Source organism: Diorhabda sublineata, chromosome X (assembly GCF_026230105.1).
Source record: "Diorhabda sublineata isolate icDioSubl1.1 chromosome X, icDioSubl1.1, whole genome shotgun sequence".
Lineage (NCBI taxonomy): Eukaryota > Metazoa > Arthropoda > Insecta > Coleoptera > Chrysomelidae > Diorhabda > Diorhabda sublineata.
In genome coordinates this window covers 36404467-36420974 of record NC_079485.1, presented here as the reverse complement: position 1 = coordinate 36420974, position 16508 = coordinate 36404467, and the positions used below count along the sequence as shown (strand labels likewise).

At 28.0% G+C, this 16508-nt stretch overlaps 1 protein-coding gene across 3 annotated transcripts in view; it reads left to right on the top strand.

The window, feature by feature from the left end:
* The window catches only part of LOC130450726 (histone-lysine N-methyltransferase, H3 lysine-79 specific), a 70466-nt gene extending 55071 nt beyond the window's left edge, over window positions 1-15395 (top strand). For 2 of the 3 annotated variants that reach the window (XM_056789310.1, XM_056789309.1), the window contains exon 9: window positions 5738-15395. In XM_056789310.1, the coding sequence (XP_056645288.1) occupies window positions 5738-6303 (566 nt within the window). In that variant the 3' untranslated portion in view covers window positions 6304-15395. Of the gene's footprint in view, window positions 1-1656; window positions 1758-5737 lie in introns of all 3 variants that reach the window. The other variant, XR_008910612.1, reaches the window with a different exon arrangement.
* Window positions 15396-16508: the final 1113 nt, after the last annotated feature.

Genomic DNA, 16508 nt, shown 5'->3' with positions numbered 1-16508 from the left:
GCATTTGCCGACTCTTTCACTTCAAAGTCTGATTGGCTATCTAAAGACATTTCAAGTAATTACTTCTAACTTGTTTTGACTTATTTTGAAAAATTGTTGTTCGCTTCCATAGTAACGATACTTCAAGATCTGCTTCCATAGTAACAATGCTTCTAACACGATTTGATTCCACAATATTTTCAATGTAAATGAAAATTATTTTAAATATTATAAAAGCTCGGAATTAGATAAAACGTTGTACTTAAACACGTTATGAAAAGAGGGATATAGTTCAATAAGCAAAAACAAATATTATGCTTGTTGAACAATATCGCTCTTGTCACAACTAGTTACGTAAATAAATTTTTTTATTTTTAAAAATAAAGAAATTTTTTACAAAATTGTTTCGTTAGATTTTTCTAGAAAAAACCATGCTCTTTTGATCATGCTATAGATATGAGCTTTTTGAAAGTATAATAATATATATTTTACTGTAATTAAAAATTTGACCTCCAAAAACTCCTTGTATTCATAAAGGATGAGTCAGGCAATAACATGAATACAATTACTATTCTCATGTCTTATAATTACTGCCAAAATATGAATTCTTTGATATACTTATTTAGTAGAAAAAATAAATTCGCCATAGTGGAGGGTTGTATTTCCCTTATTTTGCAGTTTTAGAAAAATGTACATAAAATAGCCCCCTTATGATTAATTTACATAATTCTGGTTCACCTTGTATATTATTATTGCTATCTATTATGTTATTAATTACCTATAAAGTTTTCTGAAAGTTCAGTTCAGTCTTGAAGGGTTTATTGATATAGATGCATGTCAACTATTTATACTTTTAGCTTAGATTACATTAGTGGAAGTAGTATTTTGGTGTGCAGGTTTGTAGATACTTATAAAATTGAAAACCAATTACAATTTCATAGGAAAAAGGAAAAAAAGAATGTAATTTTTACGCTTTAAAAAGATAACAATACACAAAAATTGAAGATATTAAGTATTGAGTTTAAATTGATATTAATCTGGGCGTATCAAATGTTTTTGTTTTATCAATTCCATTTCTTCATTAGTATTACTTATTACTTGTTCTTATTTAGTAGCGGACTCCAATATAATGTTTGGATCATTATTATGAATAATGTGCGTCAACGTTAAAAAATTCCTCAACGTTTCCTTCTTGCTAAGTGCACTATCCTCAATTATTTCGAAGGCTTACTTCACACTTGCGTTATTATGTTATTATGTAACTGAGTGGAATATTGAGGCTGCTGATACTTTTTGCAACATGTTGAGTCGTTAGTAGAAGTTTCACGATGGAATTTCTTCTGGCTACAAGAAGAAATTTTCTCCAATTTCATTAAATTTCTGATAATAATTCCATCTTCAACCATTTTTTATTGAATTTACTCATTTTCGGCGTTGTCTGAATTATTATATCCATTATACTCTTACATACATAGGATTTTGTAATATGGTTTGTATAGAAATAGGAAAAATAGAAATAACGCGAAAATTAACGTTCACGATTCCCATGCATTAGTACCAAATTATAGAAAAATTTATGGAAGATATACCATTTGGCAGGAAATCAATTTTTTTCCGTATAATAACACTTTTTAGTAATAAATACTATATTTACTGTAGTTTGTTTGCGTTAAATAGGAGGCGCACATTCAGGCATGCACACATTATTCACGCGCACAATTTAGCGCATGCATAATACTCCCTACCATACTAGATTTAGAAGCTGATTAAATTTGGTGGTAAGTAGCTTTAGCGCTATTTTTTCTTAATTTAGCAACGCAGCAAATTTTAGTTTTTCTTTATTGATTTTGGTGATGGTATTAATAGTTACTTTTATACCTATTTTTATAAATGGATTGGTCGTTTTTTAAATGTTTTTAAAAGCTTTAGATTAACATTTGAAAAGTTGCATGGCATAATGTAATAACTTGAATAAAATTTTTTGCCAAAAATTTCAGATTTTACATTACATAGATCCAAAATTTATGTATAATCTACAATGAGATTATACAAGGTGGCCCAGAATTATATATATTAATTACTAGAGCCGATAGTAAAATCAAAAACAAGAGTATTTTTCTATGTTCGCTTTTTATAAAACTAACCAATGAATTTGATTATGGTGTTCATATTTTGTGAATATAAGACATTATAATTAATTCCATGTTACCAATTACCCCTTACCATATAAATATAGGATAGTTTAAAAGAGCATGTGAGGATTATTATGTCACATTTTCAAATGTATAAAGATCTTTAAAAAAGAGACTTAACATCCCAAATTATCCTGTTTTCAAATGGGATAGAGTAGGTGGTGATAAGAAATTAATTATTCCAAAGTATAGGCAAATACTTAAAGAAAAAACATCCCAAATTACCATTTTGAATGCTTGCTCAGATTTCAAGAAAAAATATTCTTATTTTTGGACATACTATCAGTGATATATAAATTAGTGTACATAATTCTAGATCACATTATATGTAATGTGAAATTTATCAAAATTCAAAAATATGGAAAGGAAAAATATTTTTCATTGTTTCAACCATAGAAATCATATTCTTTTGAGAAATTGAATTTTTGGAATAATTAGAAATCATTTCGGAAAGCAGTAACCTCAGAAAAGTAAAAAACTCTCCTTTTTTCATTGTTTTCTAAACTAGAATATTTCTTGATAAGTACTTTTTGCGATAATCATAAACATAAAAATCTGTAGTATAATAAATACACTCTTTAACAGGTGGGTTGGTCAACATTATTATCAGTAACAGGATTATTGTCCAATGATACATTTCATTAATTTGAAATTTTTGCTGCTAATTAAATTCTTTTATCTTCATTTAAACCAGTCAATTCGAATTTTTTTTTTCATCAAAATGTTGCCATTTTTAATTCTGGATATTTTTACTTAATATTTTTAAATTCAATATTAACCTGAAAATAAAGTAACGCCTTCACTATAGCTGCCGTATCAATACAAGTTTTTATTGGTATCTTAATAATAATTTTTTCATAATTAAAATGTGTTCTTGCAGCTTATTAAATATATCTTCGTTGTGCTAGTTGTATTTGCGCTTTCTCTTCAAGTCGAAACTTTGATTTAGTTCCTGTGTTTTGGTAGTAATTATGAAAATCATTGGAACCGAAAACAAAATCTTGAAATTATAGGAAAACATAGCTATTGTCCTTTTTCTTTACTTATTTATTTTCATCACTTTTCAAATAATGTCTTTTTCATTGTTTTACGAGGCTTTTGTCTTCTGCTCCTATACAATCCAATTACTTATTCATACAACAAAGTATGTCGAATATAATTCCAAATCAGAGCCACTCACAAATAGTAAAAAATGATTAATTACTGTGTGCACCTTATAATAAACATTTCTAATGCCATTCAATATGAAACGCTTCTTGCTATCTCGGAAACATCTTGCATGAAATTTGATTTGTAAGGGTTTTCTAATACGTGCTCAGAATATAGTCTGTTCACTTCAGTACAACAATTAACAATTCTTCTTATTTTTAAGCAAATCCTGGATATTGGCAGGTTTTGTTTTATAAACACGCTGAGTAGGGTCGCTCATTATTCTAGTTCATAGAACAATTAGTAGATATTAAGTGTGGGATTTTATCATTGAACGAGTTTTCCCTAAATTTAGTTCTATTTAAATTAATTTGTAATTGTTGATGCCCTCTAAAAATCATAATCAATGTCAATTTAGTACTTAAAAATATGTATTATTGATTTTATTGTTACTTGGATTTTTAAGGTAAGTTTAATACAGATTAGGGAGTATGAGAAATTGAAATGACTAATTGTAATTTTTGAAACAAATAATGCGTTTTATTCATCTATTTTCGTAAATTGAATGTGAATAGAAGTAGTATGCTATCTCATTTTGAAAATATATTAATTTGTTCAGGCAAGTATGACGAGCATTTCCTTTGTATTTTCTATTTATAATCCGTGCATTTAGATGTTAATATTATGAGAGAATTTGAGGAAGCTTTCCATTAAACGTTTTTTTAGTATCATATCATCAAAGCTTGTTGTCAAATTAGTAATTATCTTGTTATAATTTAATGTATAAGTTGATTCCACGTCATATCATTCAGTCCAAACTCAAAAATATCGGCAACTACTTCTCGTTTTTAATTTTCAACACATTGCTTTCATAAGTAACGAAGGCTGAAAGTGCAATTTACAAACGCTGTTCATGTATAAAATATTGCTAATTTTTTTACAAACAATATAACATTTTACAGAAAATATTAATTATGTTTTGAGTAAACTGAATATAATCAGTAATATATTTTAAAAAGTGATATATTGCTGAATTACCTTTTTGGATTTTTGGGCTATTTCAAATAAATAGCGTGTTTTTAAAAAATCTATTTTGGACCTTTTGACGTAATTTTGGTCTTTATCAAACTGGACATTGACACCCTAATAAATTTTTGTATAACTTGTACTCTAATCTCCTAGAATCTTTAATGGAAATTAAAGTCAAGTGACACATTCTTTTGATGGGCGTTCAATTATATTTCCTGACTCATTATTTTCCAAAAAGCACTTTCCAAACATAACGCCCTAAATGTAATTAGAACCTCCCTACATTTTATATTTTCTTTCCTTCTAATAGTAATGATTAGAAGAGTAGGAAGCGCCATTCGAATCCTGTACTAATGGAAACAAATTCTATAAATATTCATTCCTTTGTACTACTTCTGCTATAAAGTAAAATTGTTTAGAAAATTTTATCTATTTGGTAGAATTGATAAGGCAAGTTCTACTTGTTGATCTTTGTGTTGATAATTTGAATGAGTCTAGACAAGTGTTAAACAAAGAAGTTACTTTAATTCATGGAAAGGATAAAGACTGCACAAGAAAGTAGGAATTTCTTTATTTGAAAGAAATCCAAAGTCTAATGTTAGTTATTTACCATTTGTAATAGAATAGAATAGTTGATGTGTGGGTTGGTATTCTTAAAAATGCTTTTATTGGGCCTCCATTTTTTGAACAAAACTTTGCTGGCCTCTTATAACGCACGAGATAGAAAATCAAATAGACGTAAGAGGGTCTATGATATTTCCCACAGAAGGTGTTCTGTCTCACATTTTCTTCTTGACCAATGGTGGTCAAACGACAAATCTCGGGCTTAGTGTATTTGCTGGAAGGAAGAATTTTTTATATTTCTTTCTTTGGAAACATCTTAAATCCTTTGCTCAGGAAATACCACCTACTGGTATTGATCAACTTATATAATGAATTATAGCTGTGTTCAGAATCGGGAAAAAAACTTTATTGCTATTTAGATTGAAAAGAACAGTTAATAAAGAGAGGCACATCCCATGTTTGAATTTTCTTGTTCTCAAACGTTAACGGGGTCATCCAATGTTCTATTAAAAGGTGCCGACAAGATCTCATTACCTCTATAAGTTGAGAGCGTCATTTTTCGAATACTAAATCATAAACCAGGGTTTTATTGGAAAGAGCATTAAACGTCTATTAAAATGAAGTGCTAGTGTTTTTATTCATATTATTGTTTAATTGTCCGTTTTTCGAAAAATTTTTGACATGGAAATATAACATTGTTACGTTGAAAAACAATTATAAACCCGTATTCGATCAGTTATTACAATTTCTACATGTTTTGATCACTTTTACTGTATAATATATCGTCAACTACAATTTTATTCAAATATAATTTTTTTCTTTAGATGTCGACGTAGTTGAAGAAGAGAGTGAAGAATCGAAATGGCAAGATCGAATATCTTCGGGCTTTGATCGTTTGGTGGCATTCGCTTCAACCGAGTTAGATAAACGACGCAGGTCTACTGAAGGGAATGATAGTTGCAATACTTCACCAGACTCTGGCATCGGCCATGGTCATGGAGATATTCCCCCTAATACTATAGTCGCTCCTACAAAGCAACAGCTAAAGCTCAATCCCAACTCCAAACCCACCCTGTTTAAAATGCCCACAAGTAAGACGTACCTTGACTCTCCACCTATTTCAGAACAAGGTACCGACGAATTGGGCCCTCCTCGTACACCTTCTCCTTCTTCTCCTGTTCGCTCTAATAGTTTATCAATAAACTTTAGTCCAGAACCAGTACCTGTTGAAAAAAGTCCCACTAGATTGAACCCCGCGCTATTAAAGTACCAGAGATACCCCGAAGATAAAAAAAAACACGATACCCACTTCAAAAAGAAGTTTTACTACAGAGAATGGAGGTATGACAGTTGGACCAAGGAAGAAAGGAATGATTGTGATTCCATCTAATGCCAAAATTATTTTAACTGCTAAGCAGGAAAGTCTAAAGTATTTTCAGTCTTTATTATTTCAATTCAATTGAAAATAGTGAAGCTTTAAGTTTTAATGGCTGTTAAAAGCTGTAAGTTAATGCAAGTAATTGCAACTATGCATAAGGATAAGTATAAATATAGCAATTGAAATAATGTAAATATTGTGATATTAGGAGCCTGATTTCCCATCACATTGAGTCTGAATTTACACCAATTTTAATATTTTAAAATTTTAATAAGGTCAAAAATAGTGAACATTTTTTTGATAAGGCAATTATATCAGTGCAGTCTTTAGGGATAGTTATTATTATTAATAAAATAAGTCTAAACACATTTTGAATAGCTTTTAACAATTTTTCTTATCAACACAACATAATATTAAGAAATAGTTATACAAAATATGAAAGAATGTGAAATAGGTGGATAGCTGGATTGATAACAAGAGAAAAATATTAATTTTCAGAGCAACATAGGGTATTGAATAATTTTTCTAAATGTATTTCCCTATATAATAATTATACCTTTAATTTGCAATAGAAAATATAACAGAATTCGTGTTGTTCACTTACTCACATAAGAGAAATAAGACCCGCACGATAAGAAACGTGTAATTTCTTATATCATATGAAGAGGAAATGGCATATTATGTCTCCGTCGCAGAAGCATCAAGTATTTTTTGTTGTTGATGATACTCATATGCATTATTTGCAATGCTGTATGGTTTTTATAAATAACTATTATATTAAATTAGCAGTTAGCTAAAAAATAGGTACACACTTTACCAGAACCTTTCCATTCGATTTTCTTCATCATCCAGGGTATTTCATTGAGCTGGATATTTGGTTGCCTTGGTTTTGTTTGTAGACTGTTTGTTCACTTAGAACATCAGTTGTAAGAGGATGACAGTAATTCCGAGATATTGGATATTATACAGGGAAGTAACAGGGCTAAGGTTTAGGTGAGTAAGCAAATGCACTATTTTATTGTCTAACCAGAATATGTTAAATAGTACATTTCAAAACGAGATACGTTTTTACACTTTTGATATCAATAGTAGCAGACAATGGTGATCAATTTGTTGTGTTTTGCAAAAGTAGATTCAAATATTGCTTTACCATATCCATTTCCTTGAAACCTCTAATTCCAAAATGTGGACCCTATTAAAAGAGTAGATTCAAAAATTGAATCGAATTTGGTTCCATTTTTAAAATTCACATTTATTTTGAAAAAAATTCCTGAAATTTATCGTTGCAGTTATTCAAAGCCCAAGATTTAATCTAAAATGATTAGTATACTTGTATATTTAGGAAATGTTGGAAAAATTATCTACCTTAAAATAAAGTTGAGTTGCACGTAATTCATACTCAATGGTGGAAGATTTAATTACAAAAATGTTATCATTAAGTTAGTTTCAAAAAACTTAGATTGACATATTAAAAAAGTTATAATGAAATTGAACAAATAAACTAAAATTTGAACAATAATAAAAAAATCCTCTACATATAGCATACATATATATGTTTAGTTTACATCACAATATTTCTGGACTTTCTATTACTAAAACAATTCCAAGCCATGATAGTACAACAACCATTTTCATAGTAGCTTCTGATGCTCTCTGCTCTCTTTCCTTTCCTCCAAAATTTTAAAACATTTTTTTCCGTCAAGTTCGATCGATTTTGTTTGGTTTTTTGTATATCGCTACAAATAAATTTGTGGTTTCGATTTGTTCTATTCGATTTTACCTTGAAGTTTCAGTTTTCAATTTTTAGAATATTTTCTAAGAATAATAAATTTTTGAAAAACTCGCAATTTATTGGATGTGATTATACTTCTATTACAGATTCTTTGCTATCAAATAAACCGTTTACCTAACTATTTAATATTAAATTTTTCATTCTCCTTAATTAAACCTTTTCAAATAAAAATATTAACATTTCTATTGAAAAACTTCATACTTTTAGTTTTTGACAAATATTTTTAATGTACATTTACAATATGGTTCGTAGTTGAAAATATAAATAGTTCCATTTTAAGATTAAGTATATTGGTTATAGTCAAGCCATAAATGGGAGGCTAAAAACTAAATAAAATAAATTGTTAATTATTGTCACAAACTAGGAAATCTCTGAATACCCCGATAATGAATAATCAAGTTTCAAAGTTTGGAAATAATGTTAGTAAGTGTTAATATGTTATACATGTAAAATAGAAAACTCGAATAGTAGATTGACGCATTTATTCCAGTTTTCAGCAGAAACTATTTTAGTGGCTTCTTGCAAGTAATGTTGTGCTTCCAAACTTTCAAATGTTTCATGCCACTTGTCTTTTTACTGATTCATTTCATGGGATTTAATTCGCAATCTTAATACTGCAATTTCTTTAGTTTACGCAATTTCATCTACAGCAAAATTTTTATATTTGTGAGTAAGAAGATTTGAAATGTTCAATAATAAGAATACGAATATAAGAGATATATTTCACTCTTATACCACTATCCGACTGCTTACATTTTTTTTACACTCCGTTTGTGTTATAAATCTTTAAAATAGGATTGAGATGAAACAATGCAAGATCGAACTTTCCTACATTTATGGTTCGACCACAGGTAGTTTTTGTACTAGTTTGGAATTTGAAGTTAGTTTATTACAAGTTCAAGGAATCTTATGATTTCGAGTGATTTTTGTGTAATCCTATAGTCATTGGAGATCAGCATAGTGTAATGCGCTCTAATTTGAATTTAGAATATAAAATGTATCAATTTATTATCAAGTAGATATTACTGTTTTAAAATCGTTATTAACCAAATAGACCTTTCATAATTGGCATATGTATGTAGTATTTATTTAGGGGAAATAATTTTACCTTACTCAAGAATTTTTTCTAGCTATTATATTTGTTTGTTAATTGAACAACTTCTTTGACAAGAAGATTCCTCAGCTTTAAGATTTTATGGAATTTTTATGTTCTTCTAATGAAGAATGACGGAACTAGTTCATTTGTTAAATTAAATGGTGAAATTTTCTACTGGATATTGTTCAATATGATATATGAAATGCAATGGTTTCAAATCTTAACATTTATTGAATTCAATTTTAAATAAAAAAAGAATTATTAATTTAAATATAAAGAATTTCATTAAAAAAGAAATAGGAAGATGAAAAATCAAATATCATGATAAAACATCTCATACTTACCTTTAAGCTGAATTCTAGGATCCCAATTATTATTACTCACGAATCTTTTACATTGGAAAATATTAGTTTTAGAATAAATATGTACCTGGTTTCAATTTTTTTAAAATCTGATTACTGCCATATAATGGGTGAGCTATATAAACATCGTATTGAAGTATCAAGCAATGGTCTGTTTTTATTCAAAAAATGTACTGTAGACTTTCACGCTTTTGTTGTTTTACTAATATGGTCATAAATAAGGCAGACTGTAATTTTAAAATGCACCAACGTTAGTTCTTGGGTGCAAGACAACGACTGCAATTTTGTGTTCAATGTTAAATTTAGAAAAAACATTAATTTAATTGGTATAATTAATTTCAACTATCAGGCGAGTCCAAAATTTTGGTAACTTTTAATTAGTTTCATGTATATGTTTCACACATCCCGTCAAAAATATTTTTTTGGTTTAATCGATCATATTTGTTCGTTGTTTAAAGTTATGTAATCATGTAGATATTAAAATCATATTTGAAATCGAAAGTTAATCATTGATGTTTTTAACTAGTTTATATATTATTGCATGGACGATAAATAATGGAAACCTTATTCTACAGAGGTCCAACTTAGTTTCATATTAACATTTTTTTATGAGACAATCTTCTATAAAGTTTATACACTATAACTATAAAATTGATAATACATGTCATATATACATACTCTTGGTTCATACACAGATTTAAGACTCCCCAAGTACACACCGTTCTAACTATCATCATAAGTTTTTTACTGTCTTATTGTTATTATTATTAAAGAATGAAACAATTTGAAAAATAATAAACTGAATAGACGAAGATTAAAGCTAGTTTTTAAACCCGATAAGAGCCTTTCGTATTGGTAATCTTCATACGATTTCCAAGGAAAGATGGTGGTTTTTTATTTTAATTCAAGTTGACAGCTAAAGTCAATAATATATTAGAAATTGAACTAAAATTTATATTCAGAACCTTCCCTTCTATACCTCTACTAGCAAGTTGAAGAAATTTGCAAAAAATTTACTACGAATCGAGGTTGTTCACAATATAGGGGATGGGAATATTAAAATCGGAGGCCCAAACATGTGCTACATGAAAAACATAGGCGATGTGTATATAAGGAGTATTTAATCTATGACTCATACAACTATTAGTCATTTTAACTGTAACAAACTACTTTTTCACAACATTTGACAGACAAATAATTTAAAAATAATTGCTTTTAAATTTTCAAAATAGAAACTCAATGACTTAATTTATGCCTAACTAAACTATACGTTTTCAGTAATAATGCAAATTATCCTTAATAATTTTTTCTTATTTTTGTTTCCAATTGTTGGTTAATTTTTTTTCACACTGCGATTTCCATGATTTGTGTTTAGTATACCTAAAAAATCAAGGTTCTGACTTGTTACCTTTAATAATACTTTCCATTTCAACTTACATGATGTTAAACCATTGTTACATGAACTTCTAATAAACGTTATAAAAGTTCAAGTCATGTTGATCGATAGTACAAGTATTGAAAGTGGTATTAAGGGTTTCCAAATATTTGGGCCACCCTGTATAAGCGAATGATGTACAATTGTATTCATTATCACTGCCTTTAACAAGATTCATCTCGTATTGCTTCTAAATTATTGCATTTAATTTATTCATGTATAAAAATTGTATATTATTTATAATATAAAATGTACATATAACCTAGATATAATTGAAAAAATTTAGTACAACTTTTGTATATAGTCTTAGATCATTTTTAGACATTTAGGTAAATTAATAATACTGAGTATTTCCAATTTGGAGTTTTTTCAGAATTAGGGCATACATGGTAGCAGTATAGTTAAGTTACTCATTAAATAATTTACTTTGTACATAATATTTTTTGTGTACAAGTATTTCTACTGCCACTTTTATCTAAGTTAACCATTCAATGAATTCTTGTCACAATTTTGAAGGTTGGCATTTTAAGTTTTATTTTTATTTCTTATCAGTTATGTTGACACTAAAAAATACTTTTGTGTTTCTTTATTAGCAAACCTTTTATTTAAATATGTATCAAAAGTGTTCCGAGATATTTAATGTAACATATTTTGAATTTCACCTTCAGTTTTGTGATAGTTCTAACACAGTTTTAAATTAGTATAATTTCATTTCGATTTTAAGTCTAATTGGAATAGAGTCTGCAACTTTTGTGGCAAGTGTTTGAAAGGTTGGCTTATTGAGAAAATTATATTGTATCCTTTACACCAGTTGTGACCATTTATTTGTGTGAGATGTACAGAGTAAACTAAAAGTTATGTTGAACAATGTAAGTTTTTATTTTATTGAAACGCATTTAGCCAGTTTAATATATTTATGCGCTTTATGATGATAAGGTTCACTTATTACTTTTTCATTATTTTTCCAATTATCATTGATGTGGACGAAAAATGACGGAATCTTAAAAAGAACATGTTTTTTTTGTGGTTTTATGTTTATTGTTTTATCTAATGTTTATTCATTGATTTATGTATTGTCACGTTTATTTTTGAGTTTTATGTTACAACCCTTATAACAATATGATTTTCGTTATAATAAAAGTTATCCAATTTCCTTTTTGGTTTAATTACATACTAGTTTACCTCACTAGAACAACCAAATCATCATATGCATCATTATTTCTGAAGATATTTGCCATGGATTCTTAATTAATATCGACTTTTCATTTTATTTCATTTATATTTGGAATTGGAAATTCTTTGATTGTATAAAAGTTTATTTATTGGAAAACATTTTGTCCTCATTTACAGATACAGAATATGTGCAAGTTAAATGTTGGAATATATAGTTCATAAAAGCAACAACATCCCTGACTAGTTTTAATGCGGAATGTATTGAAAAATGTTCCAAATAATTTCTATCTATGAATGGTAGTACATTATTTAATCTGGGTTTTATCACACGCAATGAATTTATGTTGATAATAAGACTTACTTTTACTAAGCAATTTTAGTTGTTTTTGCTGATTATTTACTCTTCCTAACTCCTATTTAGAGTAATGGTATATTTGTTAGCCTGGATTCTTCTCAGTGTTCTACTGGGAATACTATACTGATAGAACAAAAACCAAAATAAATTTCAATAATAGTAGCTGAGCATGGTTTTGATCATGCAGTTATGAGTGTAATGCTGTGAGCTTTGAATAGATACATACAATGTCGGTCAAAGTTGACTGTTTAAGGAATATGTAGAAGATTATGAACTGCATACTCTGGTTTTTAGTTGCATCTCCGTGAAAATATAACTGTAAAAGATTTAAAAAGTTGATATTCGTATTATAAATCAATGAATAGATAATGCTCCTAGAGCAAGAAAACATCTTTTTCTAGTGTGAACTAGTTATTTTATTATTATTATTACACTATTTGGGATTACGCCCTTGCAAGGATAATAGGCTAGAATGATACAGTATAAAAAGTTTTTTTTTAATTCTTAGTATTGCCTCTATTTTTTGTGTTTCGAAGATGCGTACGTTTCTTTGTGCTTTATGATGTGAAGACAGTAGCTTGAAAATATCCCAACAATATTTTTATGTCTATTAAAAATAATAATTAGTAGGTAATGCTGCCTATCGATAGTGTCACAATGTTTATTTAAATCAAGTTCATGGTACCTTACTTTACCATAAAGGGTTGCGTGGAATTTACCAGATTATTTAATAAAATAAATTACACCAAAATTATTATTTACTATACAAATATTGTACTTTATATGACTTAATTTATGCAATTCTTACACTATATGATATGGACGTATTAATATCCTTAAAAATAAGCTTCAGGTTTTGTCGATGTTAATGTTGCTTATTAGATTTTTACATCTTGCATGTACAAAACGATGTGAGATCCTTTTACCATCAGTGTATCTATACCTGAGATACTCTTTATAGTAAGTTATGAATGATACTGAGACAATTTATAGGATAATTCAGTTTGGGACGAATATTGCCAAGTAGGTCAGCCTATATTATAAACATAAACTAAAATTCTAACCAACCATATCAACGAGCTGACTATGAATTTATAGTCTCAATGTTTGTGAAAATAATTGAAGCAACGAATTACATAGAAAAAATATTTGGAAACAATCATAGCGCGACGATTTTTGAAAAATAATTGTATGGTTTACTCTGTACATTATTTATTGGTAATATTCTTGTGCTTATTTCTATTTTATGTTTTCTGTTATAGTTTTAACTTCATTACAATTTTTGTCATTATGTTGTTATAATTACTTATGTCATAGTCTATTTTTTTAGTGCTATATTAAGATTTTTTAAACAGTTCTGTTTCTTAAATTTTATTACATCGGCTTATATTCAGTTTGTTATACTTTTCACATTTTCTTTCCATTTTTATTAGCAATATCTAACCAAAGGAGAATTTTGCCAAGTCTTATTACAAAATACTAAAAGATAGAAGCGTATGACAAAATTTATACGTTAAGTTTATTTATGAAAATGGCCATCAAATCTTTTAAAACGTTGATAAATTTTATAAATGTTCATAGTGCCTATAATCTATTCCAAAAGAGAGATAGACTAAAGGTTCATAATATCTATTTAGAGTATATGTCAAAACTGCTCTTTAATAAAGATGTAGTTAGTATAATTTATGAGGAACAAATTTGCCAGTGACTCCAATATTAAACTTATATTCGTTGTAAATACAATCTTACACTTTGATCAATAAATTCTGAAAATTCTTTTTTCACCGAGAAAAAATATTTTTTAGATCCCATGATCATGAAATCAGTTATCCTCATGTTTGGAAAAAGTAAATATAGGTATGTTCTGTATATGATAGAAAGGAACCATTATGCCAAAAATAATTGATCATAATAAAGTATTTACGATTTTGGTTTGTTGATATCTTTGAACTGCCAGAATTTTATTTAAATCTGATGAAAACGATAACGATCTTACTATCTGATAGTTTTTGAATTCGGTATTTTTGTTAATTAAGATCTCTTTTTTTCTACACAATTTACTTGAAATGTAATAACAGAACAATTTCCTGTAGAAACTGCTAATACTTAAGATATTCATAAAATGTAGCTTGAATAAATTTTTTTAAATATTAAAATCACCGCTATAAACTAAGTTTTATTCGAAGATTATATAATCCTAATTCTGGAACCTATTCTAGATTGTTTTCTAGGATATATTTTATTACATTTTTTCCAATAAACGTTCATGAATAATCACCTTACCTGAAATTTGCTTTTGTATGGCATATTAAGTATTAACGTTTTTTTCCTGAGTAATTGTGTGTTGTCTAAGAAGATACTCCACACAGATTTTAGATTAAATTTATTATAAATGTAATTGAGCGTCATTTTTTGTCACTCATCGGACATAATCTTACAGAAAATTGATGAAATTTAAATATATTTTTATCAACAAAAGTGGATGATGATATTATCTTTTAAGTATAATAGTGACTGTACTTGTATTGGAATGGATATGTAGATTTTCAATATTTTAACGGATTTGATTTAACGCCTATTACCTACAAGGAGAGAAATTCTATTTAGGTATTGATTTGGTTTGATTTTCTGTAGTTAATAGTTATTATTATGAGTAAAATAACTAAATCGTGTTTCAAACACCAAAGTTGCAATATATTCTGAACTGAAGATTCATTTTGTATTTTTATTATCATTGAAATACAAAATCAGCAACACATATTTTTTTGGATAACCAGCATAACTATTTTGAATGTGAATAAGTCTAGGAATAGATTGTATGTTATATGTATTGAATAAGTCGGTAAATATGGTATCACCTACTGCCAATTATTTAATAAATATGTATATGTATTAAATGTTGCTTTATTAACTCCCGATCTTACTGTTATATGCAAACTACATAAATGTCACTTGTTGAAAAATAATTACTCAAGTCTAAGAGATTGCGATAAAACTAGTAATTATATACGTGGTGGAAACTATGATACTAACAAATACGGATGGACATCAACTAAAGATATGTGAAAGGACAATGACTAGGAAAATTCATGGACCAATGAAACTAGCTAATAATGAGTGAGAATGAGTTATATAATTGAAAATATAATGTGGATTGAAGATAAATAAAATCAAATTAAGATGACGGTAGTACAGATACAGAAACAGTCGAGTTCTAACACTACTACGAGTAAGATCGTTAACATAGTGTTGGTGCCAAAAAAAGTGTTTAGTAGTTTTTACACTAAAAGATAAGTACACCTATCTAATTAGTTTATATTTTCAATTTTATCAAATAGAATTTTAATTTTTCGAATCAAATAAATGTCCGATCCCAAGGGTGACCCACAGGTGCCGTCCGATAAAAATTTCAATGAATCAACCGATATATGATTTTAACAATAAATATTAAAACACTGACCAAGAACCTTATTTCGTTTATCTTGAACATGTAGATAAGAACTTAGGCAGATTATTTCCTATCAAAGTAGGCTATTTTTTGAGGGAATCATTAAAATTTAAAAATGATACTTTAGTTATCAAATCCATATGTATGAAAAGAGTCAGAATAGAATTCAAATCATATCATATTGCTAATTCTTTAATCAACCACAATTTGATGAAAAATAATAACCTAATCGCATTTATACCTAAATTCTTTACGCAAAAAAGGAGTCATTCGAATGGTGGATACTTTTTTCTCAGAAATTTTTTTTTAATACTAAAATTGAATCTGATCAGTTGTTGAGGTGAAACGTATGAAAAGACGGGTATCAGAATCAAAACAAGTCAGCTATGTAGATAGGCAAATGATAATTGTCACCTTTTTAGGCAACAAAAATCCAGACACAGTCAAAATTAACTTAGTAAGATTTAATGTAGATCCATATGTAAACCCTGTGGTGCAATGTTACAAGTGTTTGTGTTATGGTCACACGTCAACTCAATGTAAAAGTAAAAAACGT